Here is a 23,611-nt window from a genome sequence, read left to right as displayed (position 1 = left end):
AGTTACTATAACTTACCAGGGAAGTAGAGGATTTCTTCATGAAGCTGATACTCGGTCCCGGGGATGGTGAGGACGCACTCGAACATTGTCTCTGAGTCGAGTTCATAGTCGAACACCTCCAACTCGATGCTGATGTTGTAGTAGCCGTGTTCCGGGAGGTGCTGGCTCTCCACCTTAGCTCCCTCGAACACGTCCCTGCTGCCGGAGTACAGGTTAATGATTAGTCTTTTAAGAGTTGACAGGTGTAAGAGGGCGAGGTGAGTGGCACAGAGAGAGAGAGAGAGAGAGTGAGTGAGTGAGTGAGTGAGTGAGAAAGAGAGAGACATAGGAGGTGAGAGTTGAGGAGAGGGAGAGATATGAGAAATGAGAGGTAAGGAGAGAGAGTGATATGGAAGTTGAGAGGTGAGGAGGGGGAGAGAATGAGGAGACCAAACGGTGAGGTGAATGGGAAAAGTCAGTTTGGCTGAATTAAACGAAGAGGATAAGTGGAAGGTGAGGGGGGATTAGGAAGTGGTGGGATAGCGAAAGAAGAATGAGGAGAAACTAGATGGTGACAAGTGAGGTGCAAGGTGAGGAGTGAGGAGAAACTAGATGGTGACAAGTGAGGTGCAAGGTGAGGAATGAGGAGAAACTAGATGGTGACATGTGAGGTGCAAGGTGAGGATTTCTAGTATATGGAAGAAGAACTAAAAATACCATCCCTGAGACGTGAGGACAAGGCATGAATAAAAAGAGAAAGACAAGGAAAACAAAAATAAGATAACCATGAAAGAAAAAACTATAAAATAATAAAACAAAAAAACAAAGATAAAGAAAATTTAAATACGAAAGAATAAACAAAAGGGAAAATAAACCTGAACCAAAGATAGACATTTTAAAATGATGAATGTAAACAGAAAAAATAAATAAATAAAAAAATAATGGAAAATATCAGTCAAAATAAAAGTTGCTCGAGCAATTAAAAAGATATCAAAGGTGCCAGTGTTGAAGTATTCAGCTCAATATAGGCAGCAGCCAAGGAATGCATTTTATTGAAACAAAAAACAAAACGGATACAATTTTACAAGCTAAAACTCTTTCTCTCTTTTGTTTTGGGTCGATTTTTGACTTTTGAAACAGACGAGATGAGGTTACAGAGTGTACAGGCAGAGTCGTCTACACATGGGTAAATAGGATAAGGGGAAAAACAGAACAAAGAGAAGGATAAAAATAAGGAAGACAAAACAAACAGAAAGAAGAAAACAGGAGTAAAAGAAGACAAACGGGAGATGAAACAGAAGAAAGAAGGAAACAGAAGGAAGACAAAGAAGTAAAAAAAATACAGTAGGATGAAGAAACAAGGAGCAAAATTAAAAGGAAGAAAGCGATACAATAAAGAGGGCAGTTACGAATGAGGTATAAAGAGGAGAAAGAGAAGATATGAAACAACACGAGAGAAATTTGAAAATTATAAAAAAAAAAAAAATTATAAAAGAATATGAAAAACAAAGAAAAAGTGAAGCGTAAAAAAAATAGCAAAGACTTGTAAATAAAGTCGATGAAAATTATACACAAAATAATTCATATTTATACAAAGTCATATTAGCCAAAAAAACAGATTTACATACGGTCATATCAACAAATTATTTCTATCTAATTAATAAGTTTCCTCATGTAGATATACGTGTTTGAAAGCATCACTTAAGTCACTGGAGATGTAGACAAATTCTGAGATACGTTTGGGTAAACTGTCAAGTCTTGTTGCCGAGGACGTACACTTCACAGTTTTGTGTGTGTGTGTGTGTGTGTGTGTGTGTGTGTGTGTGTGTGTGTGTGTGTGTGTCTTTTATTGCTCCATACTTTCACATTTTTTACTCATTATACAATCTGACACGTTTATTTGTACGGGTTAGCCTTTAGTAAAATAATAATAATAATAATAATAATAATAATAATAATAATAATAATAATAATAATAATAATAATAATAATAATAATAATAATAATCACTGGGCGACATAAACATTGTACACAGTAAACAGGTACAAACACATCACTTGGAGGTGTAATCCTTTGAGCACTTTAGTCTCTGAGTTCCCTAAGTCTGTAACACAGGGTGGGAGTTGACACAAGCATATTTTATATCACATTTTAAAATTTTTTTGTTCATTTTTCTAATTTTTTTCTTTTTTTACAAAGTATGAAAGTCCACGAAGTCGATCTTTTTTTAACCCCTTGAGGACGATGCTAAGTTTCTCATCACAGTTAATTAACCAATTGATAAAGGTACATTAACCCATTGTGTACGGTGATTTAACCCCATAACTACGATGTTTTAAGCCTTTGAATACGATGACCTTGAGATACAACGGTACTGTACTGTAGGGGTTAATTCATCGTGATCAGAGGGATATTAGTGAAATAAATACGTCTATGAGTATTTCATTTATAATATTAAATAGCGTTATGTTACAGTCTCTTAATATAACCCGTAATAATTAACCCTCTGAATGTCGTAATAAAATACATAACAAATTTTAAGCTGGACAATATAAAGTAATTACTACATATTGATATGTTATACAAAATTCATTGGCTAAATTACGGAGCTTTAAATGATGGGAGTAAATCAATTTTGACCGACGCGACAAGAATTTAATCATTGAGTGGGACAGTGTTGACGGTAATGCCAGTCATAACCTGTCAGTCACTCCCTCACTTGACAGTCCCTCATAGAGCATCACCTGTCACTCTCCCTCACACTGCAACACCTGTCAAAACTCCCCCTCACAGAGCATCACCTGTCACTCTCTCTCATACAGCATCACCTGTCACTCCCCCTCATACAGCATCACCTGTCACTTCCCCTCACACAGCATCACCTGTCACTCCCCTCATACAGCATCACCTGTCACTTCCCTCACAGCATCACCTGTCACTCCCCTCACACTGCAACACCTGTCACCACTCTCACAGAAAGCATCACCCTGTCACTCCCTCACAGCATCACCTGTCACTCCCCCCTCACACTGCAACACCTGTCACTCCCCTCACACAGCATCACCTGTCACTCACTCTCACAAAGCATCACCTGTCACTTCCTCACACAGCATCACCTGTCACTCCCCACTGCAACAACACCTGTCACTCACCTCACAGAGCACACGTCACCTCTCACACAGCATCACCAGTCACCCCCTCACACAGTATCACCAGCCACCCCCTCACACAGCAACACCCTGCCACTCACCCTCACACAGCATCACTGTCACCCCCTCACAGCACTGCCACCCCCGCCACAGCATCATTCGTCACCCCCTCACAGAGCATCACTGTCACCTCACACAGCATCACCTGTCACTCACCCTCACAGCATCACTGTCACCCCCCATACAGCATCACTGTCACTCCCCTTACAGAGCATCACCTGTCACTCCCCTCACACAGCATCACTGTCACCCCTTCACAGAGCATCACTGTCACTCCCCTTACAGAGCATCACCTGTCACTCCCCTCACAGAGCATCACTACCCCCTCACACAGCATCACTGTCACTCCCTCACACACAGCATCACTGTCACACCCCCTACAGAGCATCATCACCTGTCACTCCCCTCACAGAGCATCACTGTCACTCCCTCACATTGCAGCATCACCTGTCACCCCCTCACACAGCGTCACTCTCACTCCCCCTCATAAGGCATCACCTGTCACCCCTCTCACACAGCATCACTGTCACTCCCCCTCACACAGCATCACTTTCACTCCCCCTCACAAGGCATCACTGTCACCCCCCTCTCACACAGCATCACCTGTCACTCCCTCTCACAGAACCACCACCTTTCGTTAAGTTATACTGTTTTTACTGTATTTCAACAACTTGGGTCTTTTAAACACGTAGTTAGGTTATTAATTACATTAGTATATTAACAATTAAAAATGAGATAAAATTCTCTGTTAAACCTTTCACTCTAAATATTTTCAGGCCAACCATAGATAGAAGACTCATAAAGAACACACAAAGCTACGGCTCCCCCCCACCTGATACACACACAGGCACACACCTCACCGCCCACTACCATGGAGTATGGGCGTCACCTGGTGCTCACTACTGCAGCTGCCTGGGGCTTACATGTCCACTCCTTTTTCACCTCCTTCCTCTCAACCCTATCCGCCAAGAAACCAGTGCAAGGATCGATTATAATCATTCCTTGATAATTTTCAATCCACAACTGATGAGAAAGTGATAACTTCAATTCGAAAAAGAATGGAGACTAGAGTGGGACAGTATCCAGTGATAAACAATGGTCGTGGCCAGTATTTCATGACCTTGTGTGAAATGTGGACTTGGAGGGTCGTCCAGATGACAGTGTCAAAGTGCTGCTATAAATCACATTTCAAGAGGCACTCGGTATACTGGCTCTCTCCACTCCCTCTGGTCTTCATTATGTCTCCAGCTACCAGTGTGGGGGAGCAGAGCTGCTGCACCATCCTAGCCACCACCCATCTGGCGCCGTCCACGCGCACCACATCTGCATTAGGTTAACACCAGCCAGCCTTCTGTAGTTTCTGTAACTTGTATGTATTGCTCACCGTTTGTTTCCTCCTCTTTTCACAATTATTATTATTTTTTGTTTAATGCCTCTCGTGTCAGCGTCATTATAAGTAATCTATGTCACACCGGGAAACTACTACTACTACCTGACACATAAATTATTGAATATTTGCACAATTATACACAAAAATCTTAACCATCTCATTCGGAATCTCTCTAAAAGAATTAAGAATCATTTCTCACTCAAATTATCGAATTTTTTTTTTTCCCGACAGGTATTTTTTCATGAAGTTAGTTTAGGATTTTATTGCATTTTCCCAACAACCTTTTGAACATTTGGCTACAAGTTATTAATCGAGGGCTAAGTTGGCCAGAGCACACCAACTCCTCCCCGCTTGCTTATTATTCTTTCTTGCTACTTATGGTAAACTAACAACAAACAACAAAAATTAACGAAATCTTCCAAAAATTATCTTGTAAATAACTCTGAACTTTACAATACAATACTAAAACAATAACCAACCACATAAATACTGTTCTTTAATTACACAAATAATAAATAACGGGTCTTTTAGCCAATATTGACAATCATTTACAATGTACATAACAACGAACACTAACCCTAGCTCACAAATACCTGTAATTACATTCTTTGTCACGTACACAATACAGTATCTTGGCCACACACGCACACACTCTCTCAACTCCATCCCCTAAGGGTGCGGCCACACTAGAGTACATTTTGCCTGGGCAAAATGTACTCTAGTGTTGCCGCTCCCTAACGCGCACCATCACCTCCCACCCTCCAACACACACACACACACACACACACACACACCCACACACACACACACACACACACACACACATACTAATATTTGCATCACTTATGTTACTTGTATATTATTTATGAATCAAGTGACCCATTCCCCAATCAAGTAACTGTATATTTACAGCCTTTTGGTTGCCATGTCCTTTCAATAAACCGCTAATTATTATTATCATTATTATTATTACAAACATACACACACTCTACCACTTCCTCACCACCCTACACACTCACCTACCCACCACGCACACACACACACACACACACATACACACACACACTCCCCCACCACCTCCCTCACCACCCCACACACTCACCTACCCACCACACGCACACACATACACACACCCCTACCACTCTCCTCACCACCCTACACACTCACCTACCCACTACGCACACACACACACACACACACACACACACACACACTCACCACTTCCTCACCCACCCTACACACCTCACCTACCCACCACGCACACACACACACACACACACACACACTCTACCACCTCCTCACCACCCTACACACTACCTACTCACCACGCACACACACACACACACACACACACACTCTACCACTTCCTCACCACCCTACACACTCACCTACCCACCACGCACACACACACACACACACTCTACCACTTCCTCACCACCCTACACACTCACCTACCCACCACGCACACACACACACACACACACACTTCTACCACACACTCACCTACCCACCACGCACACACACACACACACACTCTACCACTTCCTCACCACCCTACACACTCACCTACCCACCACGCACACACCAAACATTGATAATGGAATTCGGGTCCTTGTTTACTGTACACACACCGGCGCTGCCTCCCTACACTTGAGCCAATTTAACTTTCGCTGATGCATAAAACTAGTAGGAGGAAAAGTGTATAACCGAGTCATAACAACTGGACTCCCTGGAACAATTATAACTTGTGTTAACAGCAATTTGTTCTTCGGTGAAATTCTCTCTTTAGTATTTCTCGGTTTGCTGTGTGTACGTGTATTGCTAGTTGATCTGTATAACACGAGGTGTATATTCCTAGTATTTATCACGAGTATACTCATGATGTCGCTACACGTGTGTATTCTTTGTTTCTCTGTACTTTTAAGTGTTTAAAATACTTTGTATATCGGTGTATTGTGATGTCTCATTGTATGTGTGTGTGTGTTTGGGTATGATATTGCATCAAGCTTTTGTTAATATTAATGTTATGTAAATATTGATATTTCTTTTTGTATCAAGATATCAGTAAGCAATGGGTCCAAAGGATTGTTTTTATATTCGTGATCTCATAATCCCTCATATATGTGTGTGTGTGTGTGTGTGTGTGTGTGTGTGTGTGTGTGTGTGTGTGTGTGTGTGTGTGTGTAATCTTTTGTATATATCAACAACTAAACCAATGAAATGGTTGTACTACTGACTGGGCGTACAGATATTTATAAACACAAACTCATATATCGTGGATAATTACAAATGTATCTAACAAAACACTGTACAGTATATACACTATGCTATATACTATATTCTATCATCAGTCAGCAATCCATTCACAAATTACAAAGTCGTTTAATTCTTCTTGCCCCTCCTTCCAGTCGCTAGTAGAATCTCCGTCACACCAACTTACTTCAGCCCCTGTTCTCACACCACCCTCGACATAAACCCCACCCCCATATCAATCCTCGCATTGTTGGCCCCCACTCCTCCCCATTATCACCCCCATCCCTACTCCACACCATGTCACCGCCAATTACCGGTCAGTAATCCTCAAGAAATGGTGGTGATGGTGGTGATGGTGGCATGGTGGTGGATGGCGTGTGGCGGTGGCGGTGGTGGCGGCTGTGGTGGTGGTGGTGGTGGTGGTGGTGGTGGTGGTGGTGGCGATGGTGATGGTGGTAGTGGCGGTGGTGGTGGCGGGTGGCGGTGGTGGTAGTGGCGGTGGTGGTGGTGGTGGTGGTGGCGGTATAAGTGGTGGCGGCGGTGGCAGTGGCAGTGGTGGTGGCAGGTGGTGTTGGTGCTGGTGCTGGTGCCGGTGCTGGTGCTGGTGCCGGGTGCTGGTGCCGGTGCCAGTGGTGGTGGCCATGGTGAAGTGGGGTGGGGTGGAGCAAAAAGGTGGGTGGTGGTCTCTATCTGCACCACATCTTAAGTATGGTGGATTAAGGGCCGTGAAATACCTGGCCGATACCTGCTGGTCATTCCCGGAGTAACACACCTTCACGCCAACTCTCTTTCCCTTCATTCTATTTCTCATTAATTGTTCAGTATTTCTCTCTTATTCCGTCACTCTGTCTCCTATTTTTTTTAATCTGTTTTGATAAAGTTTAAACAAAGTGACAGAGTAAAAATACTTTGACATCATTTTTGCATCTCTTTATTCCCTTCACATTATTTACCAACTTATTCATCATTTCTTCTTCTGCTTCTGCTGCCTCCTGTCGACTTACCTCTAATATCTCCCATCACATTTATTTTCCATATTTCTAAACCAATTTTTTTTCTCCAATTTTCTTCCTTTCTATTGTTGAAATTTCTTCCGCCAATCATCACTTGTCTTGTTTACTTTTCCTGTTCTCTATGTTATTGTAGTTCTCTCTCTCTCTCTCTCTCTCTCTCTCTCTCTCTCTCTCTCTCCGATCACTACTGTATCATCCACTCATTATCTGTTTTCATCCTCTTACTCCCTTCATCACTTCTCTTCATCTCTACACACCTTCCACCTTATACCCGAGTCGAAACCACCTTTTCCTCCCTCCCTCCCTCACCTTTTTTTCAGTCTAATTCCTCTTCTCTCTTCCTCCCCTTCTTCTATTCCCATAGTTTCTCTCCTTTCCTTTCCCTTCTTCCTAGTCCTCACTTATCCCCCCTTCCCCATCCATCTTTTCCTTTCTTCCCTTCTTCTCCCTCTTCTTTTCTCTACCCCACCTCTCCATCCTCCCCTTCTTCTTCCTCCACCCTTCCTTCTTCTACCCCACCACCCCCCCCCCAACCCTCTTCCTCACACTCTCTCACCTGGAGGCGGAGGTACTTCTGAAGATGTCTATGTTAGGCTTGGGGAAGATTCCTCCTGCCCGGCACGACACGATCACCCGCTCCTCACTCGGCTTGGAGTACGTCATCGACATGTCAGAGGCGGGAGCTGTAAGAGATAGAGAGATACAATTAATCTACGGGAATTAATTTACTAAACAATAATGTATGAATAATCGGCGCTGTAGGAGAAAGTTTAATTAATTACTTTACTGACAAGATTAGTATAGTAAGAGAGAGAGAGAATTAATCCATGTTAAATTATCTACTCTTGAATTATTACTTAACCATACAGTATAATTAATCCCTGGCATACAACAACATACACGGGAGGAAATTTCTCTTAGGTGGTGTAATTAATCCTTGTGGTATAATCTGTCTAGGTAATTTAATTAATTAGGACGGTGTGAGTTTGTAATAACATGTACTTATTCCCCTTTGTGTAAGGATACCGTGTGGTTTAATTACTACATATTATAATTAATCCAGGACGAATTAAATCGACTGGTCTAATTAACCCATGAGGTAATTAACCCATTATATGTAATTAGTCATGGGATATAACCACAGGGGATAATTAAACCATGAATAACTTATTGAATAAAATTAATCCAATAGGTTAATATTTTCATAGGGTATAATTAGGCAACTGTGAATAATTTGTGAAGAAGGGGGTAATTAGTCAAGTATTATTAGAAAATTAGTACCTTTGTATCACGTTAAAGGGTAATTATCCTATCATCTCGTCCTTAACATTTACATAAACCTGGAATAATAGGAAATAATTTTATTCTTAATAATCTTAATAATCTTAAAATATAACATGTTAATAATAATAATAATTACCTTAAAATATAACATGTTAATAATAAGCATCTTAAAATATAACAAGTTAATAATAATAATAATTACCTTAAAATATAACATGTTAATAATAAGCATCTTAAAATATAACATGTTAATAGTAATCATCTTAAAACATAATAATCTTGTTGTAATTATCGTTATAATCTTCAGTTAATCTAATCCAGAGAGAACTGAGAGACCTGAGGTAAGATATTTCTAGACATTAACCACAGTTGTAAATTATCTTAGTCTCCATAAGAAGCGTTGCGGTGGCTGAGTGTACTGTATATACTACTCATTCCTGTCCTAAGAGTCACTGGTTTGTCACCCCGGGCATCTCCAGGTCATCTAGCTGCAAATGGGATACCTGATGTACCGAATTTCCCACACACACACTCATCATTCCGTCACTTTATGTAACTTGCTGACAAAACCTATGACCCTTCAGGCTTCCACGCCCTTAATGCATGAGTCATAAAGGCAAGCATGAACTGAACATGCTTCCCAGTTGGGCACTGTAAACGCTTCTGTGCTTCACCTTGCACAGGATGTAAGGGGGTGCCCAATAAACTAGCCCCCTCCGGGGCAATCTGTAAATCTGTTACTTTTGAGGCAGAGAAGGCCGTTGGGTATATAGCGCCTCTTTGTGCATCGACTGCTGAGTATACAGTGTACTATATCCACGCCGCCCCTAACAGCGTCGACAATATTCTTAAAACACAACATTTATAGTATTCTCTTGTTTACCATAATTAAGACATCCACATAAAACACACCTGTATATATTTTCTTGATAAATTACCCAATTCCCTCACATAAATGGGTCATAAATTCCACCTATTATTACAGGTGAGAAAATGATTAGTTATGCTTCTTAATAACCTGGAAATATTATAACAGAGTATTATAAATAACACGAAATCCGGTTTGCCTTCGGGAGGTAAATTAAAGATTATGTGATGAAGTAATAAATTTCTCCAAAAATGTTGAGGGAAAATTTTCTTTATTATTCACGCTGATGAGAAACTGTGATCATAAAAATTTCCTCTGAATATGAAAGTACAGTAAATGACTTTGTGGTGGCGGGAGACTGTTGTTGACAACTTCACACACACACGGGGGAAGAAGTGAGGAGTCAGTGTTATAAAAAATACCACGAACACGAAACTGTCAGACCAATTATGTTTCAAGCAACATGAACCAACTAAATCTAACTTAAAACCAGATAAAACATTTCTAGAATCGTAAATATTATGCCTGTTATATTAAAATGGTTGGGTTAGGTTAATCTAGGATAGCACAAGGTAGGGAGTGGGGTGAGGAGAGGAAGGGGAGAAAGAGGGAGACATTAGAGGAGAAGGGGAAAAGGGGAGATAATTAGGGGGAAGGGAAGAACAGCTAATGAGGAAAGAAAAAAGTAATAAACGACAATGATAACAAAAAAGCATAAGAAAAGAAAGGAAGTGAAGACAACAACGATAAAGCTATAAATTGGAGGAAAAGTGGAGAGCAAGTTGTTCGTTGAGACAAATAAGACTATGATAAGAGTTGAGGTTAGAAGGGTGGAGAGGGAGGCGTGAGAAGGGAGGGAAGATGCAAGTGGTGTGGCATGAGAGGTGAAGGAAGATGGGATGGAGAGGTGTGAGAGGTTGAGGAGAGGTGTGAGAGGTTGAGGAGAGGTGTGAGAGGTAGGTGTGAGTGGCGAGAGGTATGACAGGTGAAGGAAGGTGGGGGATAGTGAGAGAGCTTACATGATGTGCGAGAGGTGAGAGAGGTTGGGAGAGGCGAAGGGACGTGTGGTAGGTGAGGGATAGAGTAAAAATTAAGGGGTTAGTGGTTAAGACGAAGGATAGTGTAGGAATTTAGAGGAGGTGAGGGAGGGGAAATGTTGAGGGAAATAATGGATAAATAATAGAAGTAACTGTGAATTTTACTGTGTGAGTGTGTGTGAGGGAGAGAGTTAACGGTTAACAAATTTATGGACAAAGCTTGGAGTACAGTTTGCTTATTCTGAGTAATTCAGTCAGGTCTTGACACTGAGGGTGCTATCACTTCTCACTGCCACGCAGGATAGTGGTTCATATACATCAGAAGTCAGATACTATTTGAGGAATAATCAGTGTGGGCTAGCAAATTTAGGATAGACAGCACTCCTTATTCAATGTAATAATTACATAGTTCATGATACGATAAGCCAGGTGGCCTGAAGTCTTTGACAGTGTCACATTCAATAATATAGTGTTCAAGTGTATGCTTTAAAGGTTTATCACAAAGTTTACATGCTGAGTGTTCCGGTATGGGTACAGCGTTAGTAACTTGCCAGATGTGTCTGTATCCTAGCCTAATTCTGGCCACGACTACATCACATTGTCTGGTTCTGTCCTCATGCTGGTCATACCGGTACCTATTATCACAAAATTTGTCATATTTACTAAGGCTACAACTGCCAGATCTCTCTGCATTTCTCAGCTCTTCTAGATCAGAGTTCATGATTTTGACTTAAATGGTTTTAAGCACAGCATTGGACAGGCCAAGGTCAAGGTCAACATTTTCTTTGTTACATGCCTCATTGGCCAGTCTATCAGCACGGTCATGATACCTGATACCAACATGGGACGGAATCCACACAAATTTAATACGAAAGTTGTTCTTCTTAGCAGTTATCACATTTCTTTTAATATCACAAACGACTTTAGACATAGAGCCTGGCGGTCTGTTCATTGATTTCAAAGCACTTTGGGAGTCACAGAATATCACCCCACCTCCATTTTCTTTAAGGTAGTCTGTAGATAAGTAGAGAGAGAGAGAGAGAGAGAGAGAGAGAGAGAGAGAGAGAGAGAGAGAGAGAGAGAGATAACAGTCACACTATTTACGTACACATTAACATCATCACTATGTACAAAGGACACGTGCGTGTGTGTGTGTGAATGACTAGTGCCTTGCCCTGACCCCTCTTAACCACTCCTGACCTCCTCCTGACCCTGGCTCCGAGGGAAGATTCAAGCTTCTACGCCCTTAACTCATGAGACATAAAGGCAAGCATGAACTTAGCATGCTTCCCTGTTGGGCGCTGTAAACACTTCTGCGCTTCACCTTACACAAGGATGTAGGGGAGTGGCCAATAAAAAAAAATAAAAAAATAAAAAAAGTGCAGCTCTGGCATGTCCTCAGACCTTCTCCTCTTCTTCCTACCCTTCCAACAGGACCCCAACCGTCAAATATCTTCCCCTCCTCTCCTGCTACAGACAGGCCTGGTACTTGGCATTATTAAGGACTTACAACACGCTGCTCTAAACAGATGATCCTGTAGAGTGTAGAAAGACTCTTATGTACACTTATTCACCCTTCACCAACTCACTAAGGCAATCAATGACCCTCTCACGGGTTTTCACTCATGCATCAGCTGTAAGAGTCTGGTTTCTGTTTTAGGCGCCTTAGATGCCCTGTGCTTCGACTGTCACGGTACACAAGAGGGCGCCCAGTACGTTAGTGCCAGCGACGGCTTGGGACAAATAATAATAATAATAATAATAATAATAATAATAATAATAATAATAATAATAAATGCAACAACAAAAAACGCTGACAATATAAATACATAGTAACAAATATCGATTTGTTATAATGGTTCGTCATCCCATTTCTGCTCGCCGGAAACGAACCCATTAATGCCATTCCTCCTTGGCTGGATTTATCAGTTCCTATTAATTACACTCCTGTTGGTAGTAAGCAAATGTTAAACACCGATGTGATGAGATGTGTCACACTAGAAACTATTAACAGACACATAGAGAGTATTAAATCAAGTGAATGTTATGCTTTTACTGATGGTTCTGTGCAGACAAACACAGATAGAACAATTGTAATATACAAAGAAAAAGAGATGATAGTGTCAAACAAGCAAAGGCTGAACAACTGGGCCAGCACAACTCAAACTGAACTAACTGGAATCTACTTAGCTGCAGACTAACTTAAAGAAAATGGAGGTGGGGTGATATTCTGAGACTCTCAAAGTGCTTTGAAATCAATGAACAGCCCGTCAGGCTCTATGTCTAAAGTTGCATGTGATATTAAAAGAAATGTGATAACTGCCAACAAGAACAAATCTCGTATCGAATTTGTGTGGATTCCTTCCCATGTTGGAATTAGGTATCATGACCGTGCTGATAGACTGGTCAATGAGGCATGTAAGAAAGAAAATGTTGACCGTGACCTTGGCCTGTCCAATGCTGTACTTAAAAACATTCAAGGCAGAATCGTGAACCCTGATCTAGAAGAACTGAGAAATGCAGAGAGACCTGGCAGTTGTAGCATTAGTAAATATGACAAATTTTGTGACAAGAGGTACCGGTATGGCCAGCATAAGGACAGAACCAGACAATCTGATGTAGTCGTGGCCAGAATTAGGCTAGGATACAGACACATCTGGCAAGTTAGTAACGCTGTACCCATACCGGAACACTCAGCATGTAAACTTTGTGATAAACCTTTAAAGCATACACTTGAACATTATATTATTGAATGTGAAACTGTCAAAGACTTCAGGCCACCCGACTTATTGTATCATGAACTTTGTAATTACTACATTGAATCGGGGGTGCTTGAGGACATTCTTGCTGTTTATCCCATATTTGCTAGCCCACACTGATTAGTCTTCAATTAGAATATGACGTCCAATGTATATGAACCACTGTCCTGCATGGCAGTGAACAGTGACATCACCCACATGACTCTGACCTATATATACTGCTAATAAATATGATGTATTTCTGTGTATGAACCTCTGTCCTGCGTGGCATTGAGAAGTGATACCACCCTCAGTGTCAAGACCTGATTGAATTACTCAGAATAGGCAAACTGTACTCCAAGCTTTGTCAATAAATTTGTTACACTAACTTAAAGAACCGGAGTAATGATCCAAGACTGTTTTTTTGTGGATTTTATTCGAGGGCTTATTTCTGCAATCTGCCCCGTGCAGGCCGGTGGACAGTGTTCGCTCCTCGTTATATATTAATAGTTAACAAGTATATATGTCTTTAGATTCTGGAAAGATAAATAGGGGAAGAGTGGATAAATGGGAGGGTGATGAACGATGGAAGGGGACAGAAAGGGAGACACAAGATAAAAGTGTGTCGGGGTTCCTGGTCGCTAGTGAGAGGGAACGACTGATAACTGGTGAAAGAGGGAATGACGTAGGAGGAGACGGGGAGAGTGAAGGAAAAACAAAGAAGAGTGACGAAAAATGATACGAGGAAGGATAACGATCGATATTCAATACTTGAACAATATTCTAACACAAGACCATCCTGGGGCATGACCTCTCCGGTGCACCACCCGACCTTCTCTCGTGACCTCGGCTGTGTGTTCCACTTGACCTCTCTCTCTCTCATAAATGCTCGTATCTTGAAGCTATTACCCGTCATTAAAACATAACACCCTTCCCGTCTTGTAAAAACACGAAGATAATTTGACTTAATATATTTGAAACAAAATATTGGACATTGAGGGATCGTTAACACCAGTTCAGTCTTAACTCTAAAAATAAATCACAGCAAGGATAGTTTGTGAAACTGTCGTGTCAATACAAAGAATTATTCTCCTATCTCTACTGTTTGACCCACGTATATCTCATTGATTAATACCGGAGTCCTGAATGAGTTAGTGAATGCAACACATCAAGCCCATGTGTGTGTCTCTGTGACGGCACACAAGAATATACTCATCATTCTTAGAGCTTGGCGCCACATACCACAGGCCGAGACAAGGACTCTTCATCATCACAAACAAGCTGTGTTTTGACGTACAGTAACGTACAGTATATAATCCTATGGTCTCACACCCAGTAAATAAGATACTTTTAACCATTACCATGTTCATACCTTATACAGGCATCAGCACATCACTTAAAGATGGATGAATATATAAGATTCATCTAAAATCTAAAGTCTCAGAAATATCCAGAGTCAAACCAATACAATCGTCATGAATCATCTTCCCTATGTAGTTACTGTCTGTGAACGAGCTAGTCAAACGCGTTACGGGTGAAGCTACGACTCTAGTGCTATAATCTGGTGGGCCGTATTGACTCAGGTGGAGACTGCCAACAATGGTGGACTGTGCCCACGTTCGGTAATTGGTCATGTGATATGGAATACAGAATTAGCCAGCAACACTGCACTTGGGGAGTGTAGCTTGATAACAGCGAGGCAGTAATAGTGTGTGTGTGTTGGTAGTAAGATTTTTGTGACTTACAAGGCTAGAAGTGGCTGTATAGTGTGTGTGTGTGTGAGTGTGTGAGTGATACATGGATTTATAGATGTGCTATGGGGTGTGGCTGCCAAGTGGTTAGAACTCTTGACTCTTGACTCAACACTCTCCGGTTCGAGTTCAACGGCCGTCCACTGAGTATTGAGGGACCCAAGTCGACTCAGTTACAGTGAAAGACTATAGAGTTCAATACCGGCCACGCTGTCACCTCATGTACCGAAGGCATTGTGGACAATTGCTGTGATCACGTGAGATGTATTAAAGCAAACCAATAAATACTTGTATATAAGTAAACACATTGGAAAATTACGTAAGTTTATTTAATACACAATATTAATCGTTCAGTACTTGGGTGTATCCTGTATAGAGATAGTTAATTGGTCGTTAGGTAGTTATGTTGTAACAGAAGGTAATCTTAAGTGTACTGTAAATCTCCTCCCAGCAATATGTGTACAAATCAGTCGACACACACACACACACACACACACACACATACGTAAAAAAGGGAATATTCAATAAATCAATTCGAAAAGGGAAAACAAATATAAAATACTAGAATAAATAAATAATGAAAGGTTACCATGACAACATATAAACATAAATTATTATAAAGGATTAACGATTCACCTCAGAGGGTCCCGTGAACCATGACTTCCCTGAGTGTGTAGCGATAAGGCCATTAATAAGCTCCAGTTACTATCATGACACACTTAAGATCATCACGACACACTTATTACCATGACACACTTAAGATCATCACGACACACTTATTACCATGACACATCTAAGATCATCACCACGACACACTTATTACCATGACACACTTAAGATCATCACGACACACTTATTACCATGACACACTTAAGATCATCACGACACACTTATTACCATGACAGACTTAAGATCATCATCACGACACACTTATTTCCATGACACACTTAAGATCATCACGACACACTTATTACCATGACACACTTAAGATCATCACGACACACTTACTACCATGACACACTTAAGATCATCATCACGCCACACTTATTACCATGACACACTTAAGATCATCACGACACACTTATTACCATGACACACTTAAGATCATCATCACGACACACTTATTACCATGACACACTTAAGATCGTAACGACACACTTATTACCATGACACACTTAAGATCATCACGACACACTTATTACTATGACACACTTAAGATCATCATCACGACACACTTATTACCATGACACACTTAAGATCATCACGACACACTTATTATCATGACACACTTAAGATCATCACGACACACTTATTACCATGACACACATACAGACCACGACACACTTATTATCACAATACACTTATCATCACCACGACACACTTATTATCGTAACACACTTATCATCACCACGAGACACTCATCATTTTCACGGATCATCACATCATTATCATTTCTCACGAATTATCAATTATCAACACTACTACCCCTTGAGTACGATAGCCTTAACCCCTTGAGTACGATGACCTTAACCCCTTGAGTACGATGACCTTAACCCCTTGAGTACGATGGCCTTAACCCCTTGAGTACGATGGCCTTAACCCCTTGAGTACGATGACCTTAACCCCTTGAGTACGATGGCCTTAACCCCTTGAGTACGATGACCTTAACCCCTTGAGTACGATGACCTTAACCCCTTGAGTACGATGGCCTTAACCCCTTGAGTACGATGACCTTAACCCCTTGAGTACGATGGCCTTAACCCCTTGAGTACGATATCCTTAACCCCTTGAGTATGATATCCTTAACCCCTTGAGTAAGATAACATAACCCTTTGAATACCATGACCTTAATTTTGGAGAATGATGACACTAGGCCTAACCCCTTGAGTAAGATGACTGGAAAGTCCTCGTACTCAAGGGGTTAATGCTATCGTACTCAAGGGATTATAAAAAATGTCATTAGCCTTAGCAAACAAACACAGGGAGTTACAGTATAAAGCAACGAGGGCCAGAGTAACGTAAATACTCTGGCACAGCGTCATAATCAAAATATACAGTAGTCCTAAGGAGTGTAGTGACCATGGTTAAGTGATCTCCTCTCCTCTCCTCTCCTCTCCTCTCCTCTCCTCGCCTCTCCTCTCCTCTCCTCTCCTCTCCTCTCCTCTCCCCACACATCATTGGTGAGGGGAATGTTATGTAAAGGACTTGCAATCTCTAGTATCGTTCAGTATCTTCATATTGGTGACAGTAGTGGAGTGAGTTATGACCATGAAAGGTCTTAATAGGTATTGGTGTTTGGGGGTATAATGGACTTATGTCTTAAATCTATGGTCTAGTGTGTGTGTGTGTGTGTGTGTGTGTGTGTGTGTGTGTGTGTGTGTGTGTGTGTGTGTGTGTGTGTGTGTGTGTGTGTCCATAAAAATAGGTGACTATATATAAATCTGTATGTACGTGTGTATAATGTGTGTGTGTGTATGACTGAATGAATACATATGAAATCGTATATATGTGAGTGTGTTTACATAAATAGCACTATTAAGAAGGGGAAATTAGTGTTGTAATAACTGGGTGCGTTCTTACCTCCCTAACTAAGGTACTGTCAGCTGAGAGCGCGAGGGGCGGTAAGCTAGGCTACCAGCATCTACTATGTATGTTAATGAATACTTGTAATATTCATTATGAACGTCCCAAACACCAGTTACCATCACGTGTAAACTTGACCTGACAAGAGGAATGCTTATTGCCCAACTTCGTTATCTTCCATGTAATCCCATTTATTGGTTTCTTTAATATCAATGTTTATCTCTCTCTTTTTCTCACACATTAAGGTCATTCTCTCTATATATCGAATTATTTATATCTCATTATATGTTTATCTGTACTTCATTATTCTTCCCTTTATGTTTACTTTCATATAAATAACTTTGTGTATACAGATAATCTTAGTACAGTATATTAATTTCTGCTTAAAGTCTTGCCCTACACACACACACACACACACACACACACACACACACACACACACACACACACACACACATATACTGTACATTAGAAATAGTACACAAACTTCTGCAAGTCCATTAACATCACCAACCGGGCCTCAGTTCGGCCAATTTTCGAAACGATTTCCAATTTTATGATATAATTCCATCTAAACTCTGGAGCCATCTATTGCTCTGTAGTGTATAACAGAGATGGAATATATGTCAAATGTATGGCACTGAGTGTACTATGGCAAATGTTCGGCACTGAGTGTACTATGGCAAATGTATGGCACTGAGTGTACTATGGCAAATGTATGGCACTGAGTGTACTATGGCAAATGTATGGCACTGAGTGTACTATGGCAAATGTATGGCACTGAGTGTACTATGGCAAATGTATGGCAATGACTTTATTGTCAAATGCTAAAAAATCATAAAAACAATGCAAAATAAAGGAGGAAGAATCAGTTGTCAAGGTACTGTACACAAACTAAACCACCATCATTTTTGTCTACAGATTGTTTTGATGTTGTTATATTAATGTTATTATACCAACTCTCTTTAACCTGACACTACACTAAGCTGACAAAACAAAAGACTAAATGAAAACACTCACACACGAACACCTACTGTGTACCCTCAGCATGAAATTATTTAATAACACATTAGCATTAGGATACACCCACACCATGCCGACTGACTCCACCTTGTTGTGAGTTCCGACTTCTCTATCCCGGTCAGCAGCTGCAGGTGTGAGCCATGGTGCACAGTGTTAACGGGGGGAGGGCGGTCACCAATACTACTGAACACAACAACAGCAATATTTGTTTTAGATGTTTTACAATACAGAATTCTCGGCCAGGTTCCCTCTTCAACTTGGGGTGAAATATCTAATACCTTTGATATCTGTCTTATACAGCTGTAAACGAACACTCCCGACCTCCTGTTTGGCGTGCAGTTCATACCCGGTCATCACCTGGTAACACTGGGTAAAATGTCAGGCTCCCGCTATGAATCCACCTGTGGAAATGTAATACTAGAGGAACATGCAACACGACCACCTTCATCACACACACACACACCTGTACGAACCTCACACCAGGTAAGGTCTCGCCTCGTTTACCTCACAATGAGGATCTTTCAGGAGAGAGGACAATCTAGTTCTCACTAAATTACCCTGAACGTTATACAAGACCAAACTATGGGCTAGTTACGGTCTTCCCTCGTCTCCGGCACAACAAGAACCACTAATGTAAGGAGACATCATGGGCCATACTGACCATCATCACACAGCACCGGTGTATATAATGGTGTTACATCCAGGACCATTAAGGCGGTGAAGAAACTCGGGAAGGTCGCCTAAAGCTCCGGCAGAGTTCCTATCACACGCTCTAACAACTTACTCTTCACATTTAAATGAATCGCTGCCACAAAATATAACATTAAAAAAAATGGTGATGATTTTTATCTTTCACTCAAGGAAAAAAAATCTGAATTTCCATGAACTGTCCAAGTATTTATGGAATTAGTAAGGGATAAACATTGAGGATACCGTATTGCTATAAGTGAAGGTCTGGGGAGTATCGAACCTTCTAGAGATTATTATATTATAAGTTTGTCTGCTAAGTGTTGATGGCTGTTGTGATGTTAAGCAAACGATTTAGCCATCTTTTATAACGATCATTTGCAACTTGAATAACATCAACTTGAGAACTATTGAGCAACACACATACACACACACACACACACACACACACACACCCACACACGACACAACAATCTATTATCAAGAGTAATAATAGGGAACGTTTCTGTGTTATTAATTTTTCCTATTTAATTAAGGTACAACAAAATTATTAATCATAGTGTTTTTTCTTATTTTATGGCAGAGTTTCATCATTCTTCATGATCATACAAAATAACGAGTCTCGGAGAGGTAAACTGTTTACTTTTACGTTAGGTTGGTGGACATGTTATACCGCGTTTGGCTGAGAGTCTTCCTCCCCCAGCCCTCGCCCATACATATTTCAAGGTGGGAACACACATGCCAAAAATGTATATACATATCGAACCTTCACCCACTCGTAAACAGCTTACAGTGTTACCAGATCAACAGCCCCATACCATGCAATTGGGTTGGAACGAACTTCTGCTGTTGACTGTACATATTTCCCCCAACCATAAACTCCACCCAATCATTCACTAACCCACTCACGCTAATTTGTCCTATACTCTTGTATTACATATAAACAGATTTACACCTTCGCATTACCCCATACACACACATATACATCCCCACACAAACATCCATCCCCACACACCTACACCCACACACACCCACACAAACATCCACCCACAAACATAATAATAAAATAATGGTTGCCCCTCGTGTAACGAGGAAGGCCGGCCCAAGGGCCACCTCGGCGTGAATTTGCTTAAGACGTAGAAGCTATCGCCAACACAACAACCACACCCTGAGTTAACGAGTTGCATGACCCAGTGTCAAGGAATAGTCCGAGAAGACCGGACAACTCGCCAACTGCACTGGCTAACCATTACCCCGGAACACGATCCGCAAATCGATTAACATTTAGATTCCTAATTACTGCCGTCCCCCCCATACATACGGGCGCGCGCGAGCAATCCTTCGCCCATTCAAGACGCCACAAGAAATTTTCAAGGAAAATATGAAGGAGTAAAAAGAAAACTATTGCTTAGTGCCCACCTCGACCCTCAGTTCACTACCCTTAATTCCAGACCCTTGGAACTAGTCATTCCTCCTCCTCCCCTTAACCTTCCTGATAACCCTTCCCCTTTCCCGGACCAGAAGCTCCTCCTCCCTCCACCTCACAAACCCATGGCGTCCTGACCCCTTCCAGAGTATGACTAATGATGCCAAGACTGTGACGGCTAACAGCGATCCCACGGATATAGTGAAGAGGAGGAGAGGGGAGGAGAAGGAAAGGGGAGGAGGAGGAAAGGAGAGAACTTAGAGACGGGAGGAGGAGAAGGAGAGGGGAGGAGGAGGGGGAGAGGGGAGGAGGAGGAGAGGAGGTGGACAGAGGAGGAGGAGGAGGAGGTGATGAAAGGTGGGGAATGAGGAAAGGAAGGAGGTGAGAAAAGGAAGGGGATAAGGAAAAGAAGGTAGGAAGGGGAAGGAGGTGGGAAGGGGAAGGAGGAAGGAGGTGGGAAGGAGGTGGGAGGGAGAAAGAGGTGGGGAGGGGAAGGAGATAGAGCAAGTAGTGACCTGGTGAGGGTAGTGAGGTAGGGAGGGTTGAGAAAATATGGTAAGTTACAAACAAACTGGAATTCTAAAAAAATATAAAAGTTAAACCAAATAGAAATGGAAATAATGAACAAAAGTGACAGTAAGAAACACAGATGATAAGAAAGAAAGAAATAATTACGAGAAGACAATTAAAAATAAAAAAAGCGATGAAAGAATAGAAAAAATAACAGTGGAAAAAAAGAGACACAAACCTGTAGGTAGGTTAAAATACAGTACAAAAAAAAATCATACAACATACACTATACACAAACAATGACAAAACAAGGAAAAACATTCAGAGTAAAGAAACAACTACATGGAAAACGGAGGAGAAAATTAGTTTGAAAAATAAAACAAGGTAATTGGTGATGGTTTTAGCCACATCCGAACGGCAGGCAGATTTCACGAAAATAAATTAGCACAAGGACTGAGAACCTGACAGGCTGTGTTTGGCGTATTTGGTGCGTGTTTGTGTGTATTGAACTAGCCATGTGTGATGTAATCTGTTTTGTGTGTGTGTGTGTGTGTGTGTGTGTGTGTGTGTTTATAGTCACCTGAGTTTGTGTATGTGCATATGAGTGAGTGAGTGAGAGGTGTGTGTGTGTGTGTGTACAGGCAGAGGTACGCAGAGGTCGGGTAGGAGGGGAGAGCGTGATTGATGCGGCAGGTGAGAGGAAGGTGTCTCTCCCCTCACTGTCTCTTTCTAATCGATGGGGAGGGAAATGGGAGGGCGAGGAAGCAGGGAGAAGAAGGACAGAGAGAAAGAGAAATTGAGAAGTAAGAGGGGGAAGAGGAGGAGGAGGAGGAGGAGGAGGAGGACTGAGACGTGTGTAGGAATGAAAATTAAAGAGGGGGGGGTGAATTGAGGAGAAGGAAAAGAGAAGAGAAAATGGGAAGGAAGAATACGGAATGGAAACAATTGGAGAACAAGAGGAAGGAAATATGAGAAGTCAAGGAAGGAATGAGAAAAACATCTCACTATGAATCCATGACACACACACACTCTCTCTTCCCTTTTCAATGAATCAATCTACACCGGTAAACAAAACACATACATATATCACATTTACGAAGACTCAACGAAATATCAGTTGCCACTTGACATTTTCGCTGCTAAAGGTCTCTGTTGCTCCTTCTCGTATGTCCTGGAAGAAGAAAAACAAAAGACCCGTAACACTAGAGAGTTTTTAATTGGAGATAAACTTGTCATATAACCAGAAAGTTACGAAAATCTCACTGGGGAATAACTTTGTTCCTCGACCTAACTTATGCTGCTACATGTTCTCGAAATTTTTATTAATACTTGGGACAATTTCTTTTATTTTGTGTCATTATATATGTATACAGTATACAATTACATATATACATGATTTTTCTAAATCTTCGTGTCATGAATCTTGGTTTTTATGTTTTCATGAGAGCAGTATCGAATATTCCAACACAGTACAATTGAAAGTTTAGCAGGATATAATTACCCTATTAGAGTTCTGGTAAGCGCACACACGTCAAGTCTAATTATGAATCATTGTTCCCTGCCGCTTAGGGGGACTGTAAAATATGCTTAGAACGTGAGTCTATCTTCTTGTACGTGATAACTGAAAAGAGCAAAATGTGATGGTGATGTTATGTATTACTGAGCCTCTAAGACAACTAAGGTTTATTAAGCTGGTATTCTAGGTTCCTAACTACATTAATTTATCATCAATATATAAAAAAAAAAGATATACTATTTGTGATCTTGATGGGATGGGGTAAAGGACATTTGTGGTGGTGTATGGTGTGTCGGGGTGGTGTATGGTGTGTCGGGGTGGTGTATGGTGTGTCGGGGTGGTTT

The 23,611-nt window shown here is 41.2% G+C and overlaps 1 protein-coding gene across 1 annotated transcript in view; it reads right to left on the bottom strand.

Annotated features, from left to right (window-relative positions):
- Window positions 1–23,611, bottom strand: part of LOC121854839 — a 142,779-nt gene that overhangs the window by 21,401 nt on the left and 97,767 nt on the right. Inside the window, exons 5-6 of the mRNA XM_042349638.1 lie at window positions 8,401–8,527; window positions 17–198 (exon numbers count right to left, since the gene is read on the bottom strand). Coding sequence (XP_042205572.1) covers window positions 17–198; window positions 8,401–8,527 — 309 coding nt within the window. The remainder of the gene's footprint in view (window positions 1–16; window positions 199–8,400; window positions 8,528–23,611) is intronic.

This window comes from Homarus americanus, unplaced genomic scaffold, assembly GCF_018991925.1.
Source record: "Homarus americanus isolate GMGI-L3 unplaced genomic scaffold, GMGI_Hamer_2.0 scaffold43731, whole genome shotgun sequence".
Taxonomy (NCBI): Eukaryota; Metazoa; Arthropoda; class Malacostraca; order Decapoda; family Nephropidae; genus Homarus; species Homarus americanus.
This window is presented reverse-complemented; position numbering and strand designations above follow the sequence as displayed.